Raw genomic sequence first — 21870 nt, 5'->3', positions numbered from 1 at the left:
ATCATAGACCCGCTCCTTTTCAATCATTCTCTGAAATTTGACTGTATCTCCAATGCAGTCTGCCTGAAAGTCTTGATAGTAATCAAGTTCCTGCCATAAGCCACATAACTCAGAATAAAATTGGGAGATAGTCATTTCTCCTTGCTTAGTACCATGAATCTTATTCCGAATATCATAAATTTGGGCATCATTCCCAATCTTGGAATAAGTTAAGGACAAAGCTTTCCATATTTTTGCAGCAGTATCAATTAACAAATAGGACTTAGAGATATTAGGTTGCATCGAGTTCAGTAACCATGTCATAACAAGACAATTATTTGAGTCCCATTGAGGAAAATCTGGATCACGCTCATCAGGTTGCTTTTTATTACCAGTGACATAACCCTGCAGCCCTCTAGCCTTGATAAACAACAAACAAGACCTTGACCAAGCAAGATAGTTGGTTCCATCAAGTTTTATGGGACTAATTTGCAAGGAAGGATTATCAGAGTTAGGAATCGAGACCCTTTTACCTTCTGCCATAGTAAAGATTTATGAACCCTGAAAGAATATGAGGTACCCAAGGTTGTACACACAAGAGAGCCCAATTGATTCACCAAAAAGACCGGGTAACAGCACGGGAAGGCCGGAAGATGGTCGGAATCGTCGCCGGAGTGATCGGAGCGGCGAAGCAGTGACAGACGGTGGGTCACGCGCCAGGAAGCGCCGGGTCACGCGCCGGGAAGAGGTGGCGCGTGAGCCTCACGCGCAAGCTTTTCCGGCGTCGGAGCAGGTCGGTCGGCCGGCGGCAGTCCGGCGGTTCTTCTGGTGCCGGCGGTGAGAGAGTGAAGGGCTCCTAAATGGGTTAGTACCAAAAAAGTAAATCTAGGGTTTTGAAACCCTAAAGAGGAAAAATTGAATTTGAACCCAAAAAATCAGGAAAAAGGCTCTGATACCATGAAGATTTTTGGGAAAATTTTGAGTATTCTTGTATTTCACTCTTAATTTGTACAATATGTCTACATGACTATTTATACACAAAGAATCATATCTAAACAGGAAGCAAATAATCAAATAATAATTACAGAGATAATTAAGGATCCTAATCAAATCACATCAAATCTCTAGAATCAATTAGGATTAGCAAATAAGTCAACAATTCTAAACAATAAAGAATTATTAAAATTTAAAAAATAAAAACTTTGCTTTAGAAAGCCTTGCGTTATTCTACCTAAAATATTTCATTGCCGTCTACAAACACATGCGGAGATTGCTAATGGGCTGGGCTGAATCAGGCGAGTCTCATAGCTGAGTTCAGTCCACTACCCAAGTTCTGCGAGGAAACACAATAAAAGAACATGCTCACCGTCTAAGGGATTTTCCCGCCAAAAAATGATGAAGCAACCGATCGCTTTTAGAAGCTGCTAAAACCCTAACGACACAAAAAATTTCTCCTCTCATTTTTCGCTCTCTGCAAATGTCACTCTCTGCAGCAGCAACTGATTCGCCACCACCTCCAGCCCCAGACATCACAGAGAACAATCTCCAGGTGCTACTCTCTCTGAATTTTCTGTTTGTTTCTTAAGAAAATTAGAAGAATGGCAAAAATCACAATGCTTGCTAATAAAAATAGGAACTGATATACATGTAATTTTAGTTATTTACCGTTTTAATAAGATTTGCTTCTCATGTTATTGTTTTATCTGAATAATTTTGTGAAGATGGTGATTTTATTTTTTCCAAAAGGAGATGGAGATTCTTTGTTTAAACACATACCTAATATAGTCCACATCGGTTTCTTGTCCTCAGCCTTTCTTTGTTCTGCATCAAGTGTCACCTCAGAAATCGAATAAAAAGTCAACTAGAACAGCAAAAACCAGGAGGCGTATTGATTTAACTCCCTCATTACCCAAGAGTGTTGAGAATTTAGAGGTTGAGAAGGCTGAAGAGGGTGATCATGGATATGTCAACAAGCGAATGGAAACTTTTGAGCGTGTTTGGTCAAAAATTGAGTTAACAATTAAAGTACGTATCTCTGATTCTGATCCTGTTATTGTATTAGGCTATGTTTGTAGTATATGGCTGCTACTGAGATATAGCTTTAGAAGAGACATCAAAGTTAAAAAAAAAAATCTGATTAAAAGTTAACAAGCTGTAGTCTAATCCAAGAAAAATGCTGCTTTGTGTATCCAAGTCGCCATCAAAATTAATAGTTCCACTTAATTGAGCTAATCCCAATGAATTAGAGTTGTTAATCTTTGTTTTTTCCCCATGCAGTTGAGGATGAGATTGAGTAAAAACATTTGATTTGCTGTTTCTTCTTAATTATCTCTGCTTTATTTCCTTATCAACCAATTCTATGTTTATGATATTCCCTAAGAAGAATGAATTTATAACACTAACTGCAGGATGTTTTGAGGAATCTTAATATTAGCGGATTCAATGAGATACATCGGTGGGTTCGTGAGTCCTTCAACACCATTAAATCATTTGGAACACCTTCTTTTCCTGAGGCAACACAATCTTTTCCTATTGTGAAAGATGCCACTTCTAAACAAGTGTTCACCGGGTTGGTCCTTACCAGTAAGTTCTCCAATTGATCCTTTGAGTTTGAGGTGTGACCAGAAAAGGGAAAATAAGGACTTGATTCTACTTTTGGGTGGATGCAACTGAACTAGAAAATAAGTTAGTTGTAAAACTGTTCTACTGTTTGCATATGTGCTTGTGATGTTTATGGGAGAAACACTGATACGTCCAGCGGTAGCCACACCATTGCAATTATATTTATTTTGTTGTAAACTTTTGTGTTCCTGAGTACCAATGACTCATCAGCTCGCTTAGAGGGTCAGCATTTAAATTGATATGATTCGAGTGCTGCCAACTTATGATCTGGTCCTGCTGTCCTGGTGCTCCTCTTTTTTCAGGGACTCATTGATGCATGACGTGCAGCTATATTTTGGTGATGCATACTTGATTTGAGATTTTGTTTTAGGTTTTCCTTTTTTCTCTCTTTCTTTTTTAAAAATGTTTTATCTCTTAAAATGCATGATTACATTACTTGATATGTACCATTGCATGTGTTTGAAAAATCACTGTTATTGTTTTCTGTTTCCTTTCACCTAAATGGATTATTTGTTGACAAATGATTGGCAGAGAATATGGAGTTTGTTGATGATCTACTGACATTTGAGGAGCTTGGCTTACATTTAAAATCTCAAGGATGCCATGTGGCTAATCTCTCCTCACTGGATTTCTCAGTGAAAAATGGTATTGGTGGCTGTCTAAGAAGTTTATTGAGACAACTTGTAATGGTTACTTTGGATGTAAGATGTCACAGCCACATATTTCATATGAAAAGTTAAGCATTTATTTCTTGAAGAATTATGCAATTGACATGTATTTTTAATGCTCCTTGTGTGCAGGCACCTGATATCTCCATCTTAGCTACCTGGTACAGAGAACAAGGAAACTGCAATAATCCGGTTGTTATAATCATAGATGACTTGGAGCGATGTTGTGGGCCAGTCTTGTCTGATTTCATCCTTACGTTGAGGTATTTTTCTGCACCTTCATCATCTTCCTTACCTCTCCTGTGTTCTTTGTTTTTAGGGTGATTATCCATTGTTTATTTCTCCAAAGACACAGGGCTGCATTTGGTTGCTATTCTCACTTAGTAGCACCAGGTTCTCAATGGGGTAATTTTTTTAATAAATTAATTCACAAATATAGTTTGTGAATATGTTTTTTTTTTCTCTCATAGATCACAAACACACACACACACACACACACACACACACACACACATACCAATTTCACATCACAATAAAAAAATTGGAACAAACTAACAAGATAGGAGCAATAAGTAGTTAATCTCTTCGAACAACTTTTGAATAACTAAAATTGCACACAGTTACAACATTAAAAATAATAATTAGTTTAAGTTGCTGTATGAAGCTTCCAATTTTTGAATTTGATTTGTTTAAATCTTCTTTTAATCAACATATGATGTAGAATTAAATTTTTGTTTTTAATCAAATGAGTTAATATTCCTATATACATACATACATGTTTTCTTTTTTTCCTAAGAGTGGGGTCAATTGACCCCCCTTAAATAACTCCTAGTCTGCCCTTGATTTCACTTCTCTTTTTGTGCACCGAATTGTGCTTTGTTTTCTTAATCCTTGTGGTCCCTGATGTAGCTATGATGATTTGCAATCTATATATCCATGAGATTGATTTTCATGGATTGAATGTATGATTTATTTATTTGACAATTACATTTGATCATTCGTTTCTATGCTTTGCACACAAAAATATTTGTATTTTATTGCTCCAAAGCTGTGTATTTAAGGTACCTAAAAGTCTCGTGTGCATGCATGGGATGCACATTGAAAAGGTTATGACTACTTGATGGATTCAGTTTGGTGAATCTGATCAACTGGTAATGGAGTAGAATTGTGTGCATCAATGGCTTGTGGACTATTTAGCTGTGGAAAGCTGTGATCATTTTAGAGGAAGTGGGGTTTACTTAAGCTTCACGTTGAGGGAGATGTGAAGTGGTATCCATATCAACTAGTTTGACAGTTGCAGTGGTATCTTTACATAGTTGGAGATAGTCCATAAGGGGCAATCATCATTGGGTTTCTCGACTTTTACCATTTTTAGGGAGAGGCATCAAGCAGTTTCAAGAATCAATTTACAATGAGTATGTAGTTAACTAAAATAGACAAGATGAAGTGCTGCTATTGAATATAAATGGGTGATTACCTCTATCAGATACAAGAAGATTATTTCCCCTATGCTGCTGCTGCTACTTCTTCTTCCTTCCTTTGAATATATCAATGTTAATTTTTTTTCTTAATAAAGTATAAAATCATAGCTAAGTAATGAGAGCAAGAATTACTTATATATATATATATATATATATATATATATATATATATATATAAAAGACAAAATACTATTGTTTCAGTAAGCTAATTGCCAAGTGAGGAACATTATACTTGGATTCTTGACTTGAACAAAAGGGGGAGTTGTGTCGAACTTATTGTCATGAATGTTCAGAGTAGAGTAGGTGAAAATAATTTTTTTTTGTACCACACTTCATTACTTATTATATCACCCCATCTTGGGGCCAAAATCTTTTGAAATATGGTCTGGCTCATGTACATATATAGGCATAGCTCATTGAGTTGGTTATCCTTTAAACAATCATAATGATCATGCGGTAATTTCGATTTACTAATTTTCTGCAATGCTTTGTGCTTCTTACAAGTGTGCCATTTGGGGAGAATTTAAGAACTTCATAAAAGCTGTTCTTATTATGTCTCTTTAGTTAAAGTCTTAATAATCTTTTTCGGCCCCATTAGTGTGCAGTATTTTTTATTCTTAAGCTATACAATGCACCTTACTAGAAGTTTGCTTTGATTTGTTCTTATTGTCAAAGCATGTACTACAATGCCTTTATTTTAGTGATATGCTATGGTTAATATAGTTTTGGTTTGTACATTCTTGTTTTGTCAGTGAATGGGCGTTCAAAATCCCAGTGATTTTAATAATGGGAGTTGCAACAACACTAGATGCCCTGAGAAATACACTTCCTTCAAATGTGCTGCATCATTTGCGCCCTTGTAAGTTCATTTTGGGAACCCCTTTTGAGAGGATGGATGCAATTGTTGAGGCTGTTCTTGTGAAGCAGTGTTCTGGGTTCAGAATAGGCCACAAGGTGGCTGTTTTTATGAGAAATTTCTTTGTAAGCCAGGATGGGACTATAACATCTTTTATAAAAGCTTTAAAGGTTAGCAATTTATCTTGTGCAGATGTGATATCTGTCACTATTGTGTTGTTTAACATTGTAATTTTCCTTCCTGGAGAATATAATTAAATATCTGATGGAGTTATGTTGAAAGTACTCTTCAGATAGCATGTGCTCAACATTTCTCTGCGGAACCTCTAAGCTTTATGCTCCTATGGTTTCTTATTGAAGAGGACAGCCAGGTTTTATTTCCTATTCTTTTCTTAATTCTGAGTATCTGTGATTATGTGTTGTCTCATGCCCTATCCAAATTGTAAAATTCTACTTTATTTTTCTTTTAAGGGATACACTGTTTTGGTCATTTTCTTTCAATTATGTTATGTCTGACCAGACATGCTTTTTCTTATTGATATTCCACTGTTGAAGGTATTAGAAGGTGAAAATTATGGATTGCCATCAGAAGCACTGCTCAAGCATGCCTTTGATCTTCCATCTTATAGGAGGTATCTTAAAGCATTGCTTTTATTGTGTTTCAGTAATCAATCCAAATATTTGATTGGGAAAATTGATTGTGGACTTGGACTGAAAATTATGGCCAGAAATAAAGTGACCGAACTGAATTGGGACACTTTGGTTCATGGATTATCAGAATTGAAAAACTTACAGAATCAGTGGAGCACTGTACTTCTGGTAGGTTTCCTAAAATTATTATAAGCTCTTCAGTACTCCCATGTGTAATGGTTTTCTTTTCCTTTCTTTTTCTTTTAAAATCAAATGGTAAGGTTGCTATGTTTATTTGAGGCATTCTCTCCCACTTATGGTCATGACCACTTTCAAGTGTCAACTGCTTGTAAGTGTGATCACAAGGGTTGAATAGAGATGATGGTCTTTTGGCATGTTACACTTTTAATGAGCTGTTGAATAATGATTTTCCTCATGGTTGAGTGCTGCTATTTTTAACCTTGATCAACTCACAACTCGGGGGGCACAACTAACTTTTCTGTTTGTTAACTCATCATGGTTTGCAGTGTATACATGAAGCTGTAAAGAGTGATAAAATCCACCTGTTAGACTTATATTGTGAAGCCCTTGATCCAGAATCAGGCATATTACGGGTTTCTAATGCTCCCAAGGGCATACAGAAAGATTCAACGATATCTCCAGGCAATAAAGATATGCATAAAAAATATCCTAGTTTACAAAAAGGTGGTTTTATCTGGCAAGCGATATGCAAGTTGAGGTAAGTAACACATTTGGAATCCACTTTCTCTTGTGTAAGTTTATGTGTTGAAGACTTTGTGAGCTGACTTGGCTACAAATCTTTTTTTTCTCATGCCTGCATTATCTTTAATTTATTTCCTTAGCTCTAATATTTTCTTTGGGATTATAGTTTTTTATATGATTATATAGGGAATTTCTTCTATTTTAGCAGCGTGTTATTGGGAGTGATTCAATATAATCTTTTGAGATATGGTCACAACATTTTTTGCGAGTCAATTAGTAATTTTAGTGAATGAAAGGAATATGAACCTCTTATTCATTCTCAATTTGATGCATATTTTCTTTCGACTCCTGAGGCATCACTATCAGGAAGAACCATTTTCATGTTTGATCAATAAAATATCTGTATTGATGAGATTGCTTGAGCCTTTACTTGTTCAAGAAATCATAAGTTTCATTGGTGCTCTCAATTGGATATGATGCTCTAAAACATAAAATATTGTCAACTGTAGATTGAAACATCACTCCTTTGGTACCACAACCTTAACTACACTGACTGTAAAATAATATGGATACCATCACCCCCACCAATACCACATCTCTACATATAAAATCCTGTACAATACTAATACTCAGGACAAGTAATTGGTTTTCAAAGTTATTGATGGATAGAAAAAAAACGAACTTCAGAGCTAAGAAAAAGATCAAATATAATTCTATGGGTGGTGAGGACTGTGTTGATAATCATCAGGACTCTTTGACATCCCTTTTGCTTGGTTGTCCAGACCTTCAAACTGGAAGTGATTTGATGATCACTTGCTTCCCTAAAGTTGATTTAGTTTCCAACAATTTTCTTAGTGAAATTGATTTTTCTTAATCTGTGTTACTAGAATACTGAAGTTTGAATCCAATCAGGGATCTTCCAGCAATGCAGCTATGCACATTACTTAAAGGTTGGGAGAAACATACAGCGGGTATCCCTGAGGTATGATCATAGTGTCAAGAGGTTTGACATAATAATGTCACCATATATTCTTTATCTTGATTATTCTTTTACTTGTGAATAATTTTCTTTTGCTCTTGCTATGAACTGCATGCATTATTAAGCTTCTCAAAAACCAAGGTTGGCTACTTGTATGGATTTGTAAAAAGCATGGAATTGAAATGTTTATCTTGTACATATAAAAAAATGTCATCTTTATTAGTTGGTGGCTCCTACAATTTGCTTGCTGAAAGATTTCCTTAATACTTCTTCAAATGACGATTCAGCATGTTAATCATTTTATTGTTATTATGTATTAATGTGTTTGAACAGCATGCATACTATTGCTTGCACCTTTGTGGAGGGAATTAATTCTTTGTATTTCTCTATTGCATGAAACAAACTTTAGCATTATTCTGTGCTTGGATCTGAAGATATTCTCATTATATAATGACCATGTTCCTATGGCACACTGTTTAGTAACAAATTTGCTCGAGATATGCATAATTCTATATTGTTCTATATTTGACTATTGTTTTTCTTATTTGAGTCAAAAGAGACTTTGGGGCTTTGACTAAACAACTATTAGGCAGAAGGTACTTTTGCAATCTAGTTTCTTTGGTATTTGATATTGATAGATGCTGCACCAAAGTTATAAATCCCTGAGTAGCTGTTTTGAGTTTAAAATGTATATTTTAGTTTTATTTTCCCTCTTCTAGGACTATGAACCTTGTCTGATTCTATCCCTCATGCTGGATGGAAGCTAGCTTCCCCTCCCTTGTCATTTGGTTACTCTTCAAGTTTCTCTTTCATTACTTTATACATGTAGGGGAAATAAAGAGAAATTAAAGAAAAATAAAGAATAAAAATTTAATTTACTTCATATTGTTTGGATGGATTAGTAGAATGGGGGAGGAATACTATTTTTCTCTTCAAGGAAAAGATGAGAAATGACTATTATACCCTCGAAAGCTAATTTAGAAAATGAGGGATTTATGTTTTTTAATATAAATATGATTTATTTCTCTCCATTTCTCTCCAAGTTGGAGAGAGATTTTTTGGGTTAAATGCAAGGTATGTTATTTCTCCTTTCTCTCTCTCTCTTTTTTTTTCCCTCTCTTTTATTTAATGTCCAAACAAGAGAATTTAGAAAAATCAAATTTCTTTCTTTTCTCTTTTCTCCATTTTCTTCAATCTAAACAAAGGGTTAAGCATTCTATGTCTGAAAAAACGTAAGACAGTAGACTAATTTGTTTTGTGGGGACTAAGGGCTAAATCATAGTTATGCTTGGACATTTTTACTTCATATAAATTCAATCATACATCAACTTATTATGCCCATTGTTTTATTTTTCTTGTAGATCCATGACAAAGTGAAGGAGTTGCTATCAATGTTGAAATTTGAGGATAGCAAGAGTTTGAAAGGAGATTTGATCGACATGTCCAAGTAATTTTCCACTTCATTCTTTAGTTGCTAAAATATTTTGAAAATATCTCACATGTTATGTGTAGCGTTTAAGTGCCATTTAATTATTACGTGAAGCATACCTCCATTTACATTTCAAGGCTTTCGTATTTGTATCATTTTGATCTATATGATCCTTAGTTAAGTTTACTTAGCAATAACAATTTGATGTGAGGTTCCTAGATTTTGGGTGATATTGATTAGCAAAAGCATGCACTCAGCAGAAACCCAAACATGCAAGCTGCACAAGGAAGGGGTCAGAACACGTGGAAAGTATATTCTTGAGGGGCAAAAATCTCATTGCAGGGATAGGACAGAAATTAGTTATAGCAAGTGGCAAGGAGAATGTGATTAGGGTACCTCCACATTATAAATAGCAGAAATAATAGGGGGGAGAGCAGAGAAATTTCCTTATTCTTGTTTAGTAACAGATTTTCTCTGTTTGTGAGGGGGAAATTAGAGCATATTTCCTTGTAACCTGTCATTGAAATTTCTGAAATACATATCTTGTTGGTGCTCATCTTCTCTTTTCATTTCTGATTAATCTTGAGGATTCCTTACTCTATCAGAAATTAGAAGGCCATTATTCTTTTTCTCTTTGGGTTGGCAATGGATGCAAAGTGTAGGTATTTGCTAGGGTCAACCCTAAGGTTAGGATAATGTGATTTCATCTTGTTTCTCAGGAACAATGGTATGGATCAGGAAATCGTGTGATATTAACATATTGTCTCTTTTAGCAACAAACTCGTATTGTATAGTGAATAAATCAAATTGAAACTTCAGAAGCATGTTCTGCACATTAAGGATCCAATTTCTTCTGATGCTTTTATGTTTGTTTCATTGCATGTTTCATTTCATGTCACAAACATAGCACCAATAACAATGATTTAATAAGCTAAAAAGACTTTTGCCGAGTTAAGATGTATATTGGTGGTCAAAGTTAGTGGTGCAGGCTGAAAAGAGATGGATTCTAACTGTGATAGCTAAGTCATTTACCATTCTTCTCATGCCGTGTTGTGTTACTGCTGCTGCTTTTGTGTATGTGCTCTGAGTAATTTTCACTGGGAGATGCTTCATCCTTGCCATAATGACAGGAGATCTGCATCTCGAAGCCATTTGAATTTAGGGAAGGATTCCAAAGCAGCAAGTGAGAAGGCTGCTAGACTAGCCGAATTTATGGTTGGGTAGGTGTTCTGTCTTTAGTCCTTTACTCGTTGTTATTATTTTTAAAATGTATTAGTAGTCTCAGTTCTTGCCATGTTTTTAAGCATGGTTGAGGAATAATTGAATGACAGTCAATTCTATCAAATTGTTAGATTTGCTGCCTTTGAATTCCCTAGAATATGAAATTATCAAGTCCACACTAAAACTTCACTAAGCTACTATTGATCATGTTTGTTTACATGCATAGATGACCATTAATGCTTTTAATTTAGATGAGTAAAGTAATCAAAGTGGCAATTTAGTAAAATTTCTTTCTAGGGCGTGAAAGGTTTAACATTGAGGGTTTTAAAAAAAACTTGTATCTTGAAAAATTTTCAAGTGGAGCAAAATCATTTTGAGCCTAAGTAGTAACTGAAGTTTTTTCCAATCCAATTCATTTTGGGCATCCATGATAGATTCCAAAACTGAAACTGGAGCAAAGCTAGAGATTTTGGTTTGATAAAGTTCCACTGAAATTTTTAGTGGACTCTGCCTTTCTTTTACATTATTTGCAATGAAGTAATTTAGGCTTTGGATTTGTCTGTTGCCTTGTATATGTACTCAATGTTGATTTTGAATGATCATTTTGGAGATGGTTGCTGATACATGACTATATTTGGAATAGAAACTACATGCAAGCCCTTGAGTGCATAGCTTTCCATGAAGTTGTCTGCTTTAAGGATGTTGACAAACTTCAAGCAGTAAGTATATAAAGTATTCCTTTATTTGGTGAATGTGCAAGAACAAAAATTCAGTTTACTGCAGCTGAATATAGTTAACCGGCAACCATTTATGAGGCGCTAATTAATTCTTGGGCTAATGATCTAAAAGACCAAAAACTTTGTTTCAAATATCAATTGTGATCTAAGAAACCCCTCTGACTATGGAGATGCATGAACCTATTCTGCATTTCCCACCAAGCAACTATAGGAGTTCCATGTAAGCAATTATTTTTAATATTAAGCTGTGAGGTTTAAATCTCCTTTTGCTTTCAAAGTACTGAAAAATTGTCAATCTTTGCATTTTCTCAAATATATTAGGCATTAATTGGAGATCCAAGAAGAAGGATTCAAGTTGATCTTCTTGAATTCCACAATATCGTTCAGTGCAGTTGCTGCGGTAGGCATGGCAATACCCTGTTGCCATCCATGCATGATTCCTCAATTATGTAAGTGCGTCCTTTCTTCTTCTTTTTTTTTTTTTTTTCTCCTTTATGGAATAAGAAATGGGTTTGAAGTTTATTAACAACAAACTGCCTAGGATGACGATACTTGTGCTTGCAATAAAGATGATTGGTTTTTTGATGAGCTGGACTTTTATTGGGAACACATAGCAGTAGCACAGGTGTGACATTTGCTAGAATTTAGCTCAGGCTTCAATCCAGTAGAGAAACTTGTGGATTATATGACTTTTCTTATCTCCTTTTTCATATGCTGAATTGCTAAAAGCACTTTCGATTATAGATTCTCCGTATGCATGTTATCTTCATCTATTTTGATACTGCTCATTATAGTTTTCCATCCTGAACGAGGTGAGTGATAGCATTTTTTGAACTTTTTTTTTTCTTTGTTGTCTGGGGGCCATCTGGTGATTCGCCCTGACAGCAAAGGCCTTTAGAGTTCCTTTTTATTAGTTTATGGTACAAGAATCAAGATATTGAACAAATATTGGATCCAAGAAAATATGGAAACCCAAAATTCTTGATTGCCAAATGGCAAGTTTTGAAGTGCAGATTATCACATTTATGGGCTACCTAAAAGTGCACATGGACCCCTATCTGCAACTCCCTATGAATCCAAAGGGATATGGAGGAATTATGAGATATCCTAGTTAGGGGTGATGCACAAACTAGTTAACCAATGCAATTTTTAATTTATATGAAAGGCATAAAATAAACCCAAAATTTTTACCATATCATGTTTTATTGGTTGTGATATATATCTCTTCTCAAATTTACCAATGGTGTTATTGTAATTTCATATTTCACTTGATATTGGATGGTATAATTTTATTATACAAATATATTGAATATGTTTATTTATTTCATTTTTTTTTCTAAATACATGAAATTATTATGTGTTACTATTATAAGTTTATGTTGATTAAATGATTTTCCTTTACTTCATTCAATGATTTTTTTGGCAGTTTTTATATCACAATTTTTTAAAATGGGACCAAATCATAATATTTAAATTTAATTTTACTTCAGTTAAGTGATGTATTTTAATTTGGTCTGAAAATTTACAGCCAATATACTCCAGTCTGGTTCAGATTTTTTTTTTAAAAAAAAAAAGATTGTGTACACCTTTACTCCTAGCACAACGCTCAGTTTGTGTATGCCCACTAGGTTGCAATGACAATTTTGTTTCTTCAGGCATGCCTTGGCTCAGGAGCATGGCGATCTTATTAATCTTCATGACTGGTATCAATCTTTCAAAACAGTACTTCTTAGCTCTAGTAATAAATGGAAAAACCGGGTAAAGCATTCTCCATCACCAAAGAAAAGGAAAGTTACAACTGAACATGCAAAGCCAAGTGAAGCAGCAATTCAGTATCCTCTTGCAATTACTTCTCTTTCATTTATTTAAGTTAACTTAGTCTAGTTGTATATGCATTGCATTTAAATTTTGATTTTCTTTTGTGGTGGTCTGTAGCTGGTCAATCACATCATCCTCATCTAGCTATTGGAGACGTACTTGGTTGTCATTATATTGCTTGTTTAGCCATTTCACGTTTAAAATTTACTGCCACACATCGAGTTGGTCTTAGATATGGGTGGCTATCCGGATCAGTCCATTCTATTTTAAGTTTTGCTAAATTTAAAACTCTGTTTGTTTTGCACAAAATAATTCGTATTTAAAAAATATTTTATATGAAAAATATTACTATCATTTAATTTTAATTTAAAAAATAAAATATATTAACAAATTTATAAATATGCTAATAAGATTTTTAAAGTATATAAAATAATTTTTTGAAAAAAGTTAATTTTTTTAAAAATAATTTAATTTCTTCGTTGATTAGTAAAATATTATGTTGATTAATTTTTTTAGTGTTTTAAAATTAATTTCTTGGTCTAAAGTTTTATAATCTGTGATATCTGTAGGACATATTAATGGTGTGCAGAAAGGAAACTAGTGATTTTTTTTTCTTTCATGAGAAAAATGACATGCAATGCTCTTTCAGTCTGTTTATTAAGGACGTTGATGTGACGGATGTGTTGCTGTTACGTAGCCTATTTAAATTGTGACGATGCCATAAAATATGGTTGTTCAAATATGCATGAAGATCCTTTAACTTGTTTCCCGCAGAGCACGGTTTTGTAAGGCAGTTACAGAGCTCCAGATTTCAGGTCTTGTTCGTATGCCTAGCAAAAGACGCCCGGATTATGTGCAGAGAGTGGCCTTTGGACTTTAGCATGTAAAATCATCCAACCTACCCTCATGCTTCCTTCCATTGTTCTTTTGCTTTCCACCTCTTTGTATTTATGTTTTTGCCTAAATTCGCTAGCTTTTGTAAGTCGTTACTTTTTTTCCCCCTTATTTTTCACATATATATATGCATATAATTTTTTGCATATTTGCTTTATTCAAGTTTTTTTACTTTTATATTTTATTCTTCACCTATCTAATTTTATTTTTAAAATTTTATTTACTTCCTGTATTTTTTTTTATTACTGCTTACCTCATGTATTGTATATCATTTTTTTTAAGATGGTAGTTTATTTCTACCTTGTCAATATTTTTATTTAATATACATTTAAAAATTAAAGTTCTTAATTTAAAAATAATTAGTTAATTAAGTGCAGTTATAAAAAAACTTGAAATCACATGATAATGAACTTAATAATTATTTTATTTATATAATTATTTTTTAAAAATTCATACATATGGTATATATAATTTAATTAATTTTATATAATTTAGACAAAATATTTCATGTCAGTTATTAAATTTGTTTTCAAAGTGAGATTTATATTTAATGAATCTATTTAATTTTCAATAAACATATAGATAAAGGTATATTTAAAAGAATAAAATTTATTGCTGTACTTTTTAAAAACAATTATGTGAAACCATTAAATAAGAAAGTGGGATTTGGGCAATGCAAGTTTGTTCCATTATTTGCTGTCAAGCATGAGAATACACGCTGGTGGACATTAACGCGTTGGGCAATTGGCAACGGTGGCGTCGGTGGCCGACACTTTCTGTGTTGCGGGCAGTATGGGGGAGCAATGACCCACGCGCTTACTCCATCCCAGATTATCACTCGCGGCAATGTACGTTTTTATTTTTTATTGCGGTAATGTCATTGGCTTGGATATTAACCGTTTTTTTTTGTGTGTGTGGAAATTAACCGTTCGATTAAAGTTTGTTATTGGGAGTGATGAAATGTGGAAGCACATGATAAAACATGGAGCTCCAGTTCCCTGAATTCAAGCATCGAAGCAACAAACAAACTACGTAACGGACAGTGAAGGAATCTGTAACGTTCACTCCTCTGCATTAAACGCTCTATGTGGAAGCTTTTTGGTGGGGGGTAATGCCAAATTGCCAATCTCTTCATTGCCTCGTTTAATTATCAACCTATTGTCATTAACAATTACAACTTTAATAATAATAATAACTAAACGATATATATTAATTTATTGAATGATTTATCAATCTTTCTAACTCAATCTAATTGTTTTGCCAAAATTTTTAAGTAATTATTAAGAATGCGACTGCATAATTTGCTCTTTAATCTTTTTAAAAATAATTTTACCCTTTAATACTATAATAATCATATTTACTTTTTAAAATTAATAAATTATAAAATAACTTAATTTCATGAGGTGTATACCAGATAGTCTATATATATGCAATATAGAAATTATTTCTACAGTAGTGTATTCATGTTCTACTTTATGTTCTACTTTGGTTTAAATACGGACGTATAAATAAACTAAATTATTGATAATTATTCATTCGATTTTCAAAACGATACAAATTTAAATTTAATTTTTAAATTCATTTATTATATTAGTTTTATAGTATTTAATGAATTCGGTTTGTTTCTGAATTTATAAATAAAATCGTGAATAGTCTCATTAAATATACTGAAATTAATATCATAACATAAATAAATTTAAAAATTACATATATTTTTATGAATCAAACCTAAAATTTTTAAAGTTTAACTTTATATAATTTAATTATACGGTTAAAACTTGTATATATTTAGATTCTTAAGATTTAAGATTTTATTTTTATAAACGTACGAGTTAATTTATATATATATATTTATTTAATTAAATTATTTAATTTTAAATTAAATCTCATTATACATGTAAATAAATTAAACTAATCATAAATTATTTGATTATAAACTCGATAAAAACTCGAATCGTCTAAATTGATTTGCTAAACGAACCAAACATAAACTTATTAATACTTTACTTGAGCTTAAAATGAGTAAAAGTTAAGTTTGGCTCGAATTCGAAAAAATTTTAATAAATCAAATTTAAACTCTTTAAAATTTGAATCGCTTCGATTTGTTTATCTGTTTAGAATTGGAAGATAAATAAAATAAAATAAATTTTTTACTCTTATATTTATTTATTATTTTTTTAATTAATATATTTAATGAATTTCAGTTGTTTGATAGAGCATTGAATCACGTATGTGATCAACTTGAATTTTAAAAAATAAATTTTTCATATTTAAAAAAATTTACGGAAAAAAAAAAGATATTTATAAAATTGACATAGTTAAATGACTTTTGAGGACAAGAAAATAAGTAAAAAAATTATAATTTAATGTTAAGTAAAAATATTTGATACATATACATATTTTTTTGAAATAGAGTTAAGTTTATGCTATTTGATACTAAAATTCATTTCAAATTCGATATTTTTCATCCTCAAATGTGTAATGCTACTCTTCAAAATAGTATTTATATATTTAATAAATTACATCATTATTATTAAAAAATAAATAAATAAATAAAACTCCAAGATGGTATTTGTGTCTCTATTGTATTATCAAATTAACAATACGAAATATAATACTTTTATTAATTTAATTTGGTAAACTAAAATTAAAAAATTAAATTTGAATCCTCCTAAATCATTAAATTAAAAACCAGTGATTTAGCAAAAAATCAGCTTCAAATCGAACCAAGGATGAGTCCCATCCATAGTTTTATCATCCACAGTTAATAAAATTGAAACTTTTAGCAGTTGAAGCAGACTTTCCTTTCAAATTCGGGCGTATATAAATACACGCCATTAACACTGCTCATATCTCTCACCGCTCCTCATCTCTCTCCACAAAACCAGTGATCGGACTTCAATTCCGTAGAAATAGAATAAACCCTTTTCATATTATTAGCTGTAAATCTAAATCTCTTGCCATTCACAGAACCCAAATGCCTCACCGCTACCGCCCGTAACTTGTATTCTTGAATTCTCTTCTTCCAGATCTGCATTTCCCATTCTCCAGGTACTCCGTTTTCATTCTTTAACATTTATTTTCTTTTTGTTTTTGCTAGAGAAACTCTGTTGCTCTGTATTATCTGTTTGTTTCTTGACTATCTGTTCTGCTAGAGGGCGTTTTGTTATTTTGATCCAATAGCAACTTTTTATTTAGTTCCTTTCTTTCAAGAATGATTATGGGTTTAGTTTTTGGAAATTTTGTAAACTTAGATATGAATCTTCCTGTTGATTGTTTCATTTTAGTGGTTGATAAAAACTCGTATTATTGACAGAAGGAAGCCATAAACCGTCAGATTTGTCATTTCTTAGTTAGATTTCCTTGCGAATACTCAGTTTCCGCAACTGGGTATTGATGAGCTCATTTATGCTTGTGTTTCCCTCCTTCCAAATATCACTATAAATTTCCAGAAATGGGTACAATGCAGCTTATTTTCTATGTACATTTAATTGCTAATCCTATGAATTTTTGTTCTTTTTCTTAAATGAACAGTTAAAACGTCAAATCTGATCCTAATTCCTCATTATCTATTGCTACAATGACCATAACCAATGGTGGGGTTCACTCTGTGAGTACAAATGGACACATAACAAGTGACAAAGCCTTCAAGATCTTTGTGGGTTATGATCCTCGTGAAGATATTGCATATGAGGTCTGTTGCCATTCCATCATGAAGCGATCTTCAATCCCTGTTGAGATCAACCCCATCATTCAATCAGAACTTAGAAAGAAAAATCTATATTGGCGTGAGAGGGGTCAATTGGAAAGCACAGAGTTCTCCTTCAGCCGTTTCTTGACTCCATACTTGGCCAACTATGAGGGCTGGGCAATGTTTGTCGATTGTGATTTCCTCTACTTGGCTGACATTAAGGAATTGACTGATTTGATTGATGATAAGTATGCTATTATGTGTGTGCAACATGATTACACCCCAAAAGAGACCACTAAAATGGATGGAGCAGTGCAGACTGTGTATCCAAGGAAGAATTGGTCTTCAATGGTCTTGTACAATTGTGGGCATCCAAAGAACAAGGTGCTGACACCTGAAGTTGTGAATACGCAAACAGGTGCTTTTCTTCATAGGTTTCATTGGCTCGAGGATGAAGAAATTGGGTCAATCCCATTCGTGTGGAATTTTCTTGAGGGCCATAACAGGGTTGTGGAAGGTGACACAACTACATTTCCTAAAGCAATACATTATACTCGTGGAGGGCCATGGTTTGATGCATGGAAGAATTGCGAGTTTGCAGACTTGTGGTTGAAGGAAATGGAAGAATACATTACTGAGAAGAAGAAAAATGTTGGTGGAAATTAGATCGCATCAGTCATCAGCTGGTAGAATGTCACTGTTTAAGTTCATAGTTTTAGTAGTATGTTCATTCATCTATTCTTTATGATGAATTTGTTGTGTGTATCTTACTATGATGCTTCTCTAGACAGCTATGTATTTATTTACTTGAGTAGGGTATTTCTGGGTTATAAATGTCTTGAAAATGTTTGTTCTTTGTTTATTTCTTTATCACCTCACTGGGGGTTGTAGGCCCTTGGTTTACTATGCTATAGTACTTGATTGTGCATGAAAAGCTATATGCCTTATCTTACCCTTCCCGTTCAAGTCATGAATAATATATATATATATATATATAAAGAAGCTGATGGTAAGTGGCCTGAGGTTTGGATTTTGGATCTAACAGAGAGTGAATTGGTGGACAGATCATACTCTTACCATGATGACAGGGTGATGGTATTGCCAGCCTTGCAGTTGATTTTTGACAGAAAATTTAGCCCTTGTATATGGCATTCCTTTACTTCCTGGAGAATCTAATGGATATATCTTATAGGTTCTAGTTTATTAAATGGGTAATTAAGATATAGGTTTGGGTAGAATACTTTGAGGTTAATTTGACAGATTTCATGGATTAACTTACAAATTACCCTCAAAATAATTATAAGGTCTCATCCAATCCCTCACATACTTTGGTGTATGTTTTACAAATTTGTATTAAATATCTAATAACATTCATAGTTATACAATATACAGCATCAAGTGTTCAATCTTGAATACATGTTTCTTTATTGGATTGTTTATGGAGTCTATGATCATATATATAACTTTTTGATAATTTTTTTATGAATAATAAAATGTTAAATATACAAAAAATACTCATGACACCTTAAATTTTAAATTATAATCAAGTATTTACAAACCTTAAATTGTTACCTAAATTCATTAGGTAATAATCAACAATCTACTAATAATATAGAAATTTATTTTATTTTTTCCAAGCTGATTTTAAAATGTTTTCAAAGATTCATACTATTGATTGAGATTATAAGCTTTTAAATAGTTAAATATGAATTTTTAAAGTGTATCGCAAAACCTTTTTTGATAAAATTTAAAAATATAGATATTCATTTTAGCCATAAAAAAAAATTGAGTATAAATAAATAAACGATGGCTCAAATTCTTTATTTTCTTTGTTTTTGAGTGAGGAAAAGGTCTTTTTGATTTTTTCTCATCAGACATTTTGACTTTTTATGTGTTTTTTTCTTATTTATTATTATTAATTTACATTTTTTTAGATTTAAGGTGTTTAAATTGATGATAAAATTGCGAATATATCTTTGGAGGGTTTTGATTTTAGCGAAAAATTGCTTTGCGTACACTATCGATAATTTAAAATTGTACCGATACGTTTAATGGCTATTGTTTCCATTAATTTTTTTCTAGTTGGACTCTATAGTATCGTCTGTTTTTAATTTGTTTCATTGTATATCACTGGTTGCTTTTTGCTATGGACATTTTTTATTTTTTCATTCTTTATGATCTATCTATTTGCGGTGGCTCTATGTTAATCACCTATGAATTTTTTTCTGATTTCTATTGGTGTTTATGGTGAGGATAGATGTTGGTGTCTCTGTTTATTTTACTCTTAATTTGATTTGTTGTTATGGAGTTGGATTTGGTGGTTTAATTCATTTTAGTTGAATTTATTTTTATTTTTTCGTTATATTATAATTTATTTAATTTAAATTTTTGTATCGATTTGCTTTGTTGTTCTAGTTTAGAACTCTTTGTAATTATGTTGATGAATTTTGAAAAAAATGTAATTATTTTACATAGTAAAAAAGTCTAGATATTTTATATTATAATATAATTTCAGTATTTTAATCGAGAATAGATATTAAATTTTGAAAAAAATATAATTATTTTATATAATAAAAAAGTCTAAGTATTTTAGATTATAATATAATTTCAGTATTTTAACCGAGAATAAATTAATATCTAGAATACATTTCTGTTAATAAAATAAAATTTTAAATTATTATAATTAAAAATCAAATAAATTATAGAGATTAAATTTATATTTATTAAATTAATAAAAAAACATTAATGTGGCTAAGGAGAGAAGTCTCACAAAAAAGTTAAACATTTAATTTAAATTTATTATTAAAATATATATTATTAAATTTACGGACATAATATGAACATTTATTTTTTTAATAAAATTAATAAATATTTGAATTTTACAAAAATATTATAAATATGAACCATTTTGTATTTGAAAATAAATATAAAAAAATATTTATTTAGATAAATAACTATAAAATAAATATTCAATACAATTCAATAATTACTCTTTATCTTTATGACATATAAATGTACATTTTCACAAAATCAACCTTTTTAGCTTTTTTCATTAAAAAATGAAATTTATTATTTAATTCGTGAATTTTGAATAAACTTATTAATTTATTTTTTTTAATTTTCAAAAATATCTATAAAATATCTAATCTCTAATAGTGAAATGAAAGAGAATTTTTATTTACCCTTTGAGTAAAAATATAATTACTTAATTAAACTTTAAGATTTTGACTGTTGTGGTTTTGTTTTTTATTTGTGCATTTTTGTGGTAATATAATATTCTTTATTTTCTTTGTTTTTGAGTGAGGAAAAGGGGTTTTATTTTTTATGTAATCGTCTTTTTGATTTTTTCTCACTGTATATAGACATTTTGACTTTTTTATTTATTTTTTTCTTATTTATTATTATTGATTTACATTTTTTCAAATCTACAGTGTTAAAATTGATGAGAAAATTGCGAAGATTTTGATTTTAGCTTCTATAAGAAAAATTGCTTTGCTTGTACTATTGATAATTTAAGATTGTACCGATAAATTTAGTGGCTATTATTTCCATTAACTTTTTTCTAATTGGACTCCGTAGTATCGTCTTGCTTTCTTGATTTGTTTCGTTTTATATCAGTGGTTGCTTCGTGCCATGGACATTTTTTCTCTTTGTTGGCGGTGGCTCTATGTTAGTCACCTACGAGTTTTCTTTTTATTTGTATTGGTGTTTATGGTGAGGGTGAGGGTAGATGTTGACGTCTCTGTTTATTTTACTATTGATTTGATTTGTTGTTATGGAGTTGGATTTGGTGGTTTAATTCATTTTAGTTGAATTTATTTTTATTTTTCATTATATTATAATTTATTTAATTTAAATTTTTGTATCGATTTGCTTTGGGTGTTTGTTGGTCTGGTTTAGAACTCTTTGTAATTATGTTGATGAATTTTGAAAAAAATGTAATTATTTTACATAGCAAAAAAGTCTAGATATTTTAGATTATAACATAATTTTAATATTTTTTTTTTTTGAAAAGGAGGGATAGAACCCTTTAATTTATTATACGATCATGAAAAATATTCATACAGTCAGTATCCAAGAGAAGTTTAATACTAGATGAAGATAATTTTAGTATTTTAACTGAGAACAAATTAATATCTATAA

General features: G+C 31.6%; 2 protein-coding genes across 3 annotated transcripts; both read left to right on the top strand.

The window, feature by feature from the left end:
- Nucleotides 1–1336: 1336 nt before the first annotated feature.
- LOC110620408 (origin of replication complex subunit 3) lies at nucleotides 1337–14193 on the top strand. 2 transcript variants are annotated; one of them, XM_021764130.2, is made up of 17 exons: nucleotides 1338–1528; nucleotides 1789–2004; nucleotides 2388–2562; nucleotides 3133–3302; nucleotides 3402–3532; nucleotides 5503–5776; nucleotides 5899–5976; nucleotides 6161–6237; nucleotides 6334–6424; nucleotides 6763–6974; nucleotides 7871–7940; nucleotides 9299–9384; nucleotides 10497–10586; nucleotides 11231–11306; nucleotides 11646–11773; nucleotides 12980–13156; nucleotides 13917–14193. In XM_021764130.2, the coding sequence occupies exons 1-17, from the start codon at nucleotides 1457–1459 to the stop codon at nucleotides 14020–14022; spliced, it is 2229 nt and encodes a 742-aa protein (XP_021619822.1). In that variant the 5' UTR covers nucleotides 1338–1456; the 3' UTR covers nucleotides 14023–14193. The 2 variants fall into 2 exon arrangements, 1 of the variants encoding a protein (XP_021619822.1); XR_002488810.2 differs by lacking the exons at nucleotides 12980–13156; nucleotides 13917–14193 and having other exon boundaries at nucleotides 1337–1528; nucleotides 11231–11544.
- Nucleotides 14194–16856: 2663 nt separating this feature from the next.
- LOC110620107 (protein CDI) lies at nucleotides 16857–18589 on the top strand. The gene is made up of 2 exons (XM_021763688.2): nucleotides 16857–17087; nucleotides 17571–18589. Exon 2 carries the CDS (start codon nucleotides 17617–17619, stop codon nucleotides 18391–18393), a length of 777 nt encoding a protein of 258 aa, XP_021619380.1. The 5' UTR covers nucleotides 16857–17087; nucleotides 17571–17616; the 3' UTR covers nucleotides 18394–18589.
- Nucleotides 18590–21870: the final 3281 nt, after the last annotated feature.

This window comes from Manihot esculenta, chromosome 8 (assembly GCF_001659605.2).
Source record: "Manihot esculenta cultivar AM560-2 chromosome 8, M.esculenta_v8, whole genome shotgun sequence".
Lineage (NCBI taxonomy): Eukaryota > Viridiplantae > Streptophyta > Magnoliopsida > Malpighiales > Euphorbiaceae > Manihot > Manihot esculenta.
The sequence above is the reverse complement of the archived record's forward strand: the minus strand, read 5'-3'. Positions and strand labels throughout refer to the sequence as shown.

Excerpts from the sequence above, each read along its gene's own strand:
- LOC110620408 (XM_021764130.2), top strand. The coding sequence starts at position 1,457 with ATGTCACTCTCTGCAGCAGCAACTGATTCGCCACCACCTCCAGCCCCA. Across the intron at positions 1,529-1,788 it reads TCACAGAGAACAATCTCCAG|CCTTTCTTTGTTCTGCATCA; the intron begins GTGCTACTCTCT and ends TCTTGTCCTCAG. Across the intron at positions 2,005-2,387 it reads AAATTGAGTTAACAATTAAA|GATGTTTTGAGGAATCTTAA; the intron begins GTACGTATCTCT and ends CACTAACTGCAG.
- LOC110620107 (XM_021763688.2), top strand. The coding sequence starts at position 17,617 with ATGACCATAACCAATGGTGGGGTTCACTCTGTGAGTACAAATGGACAC.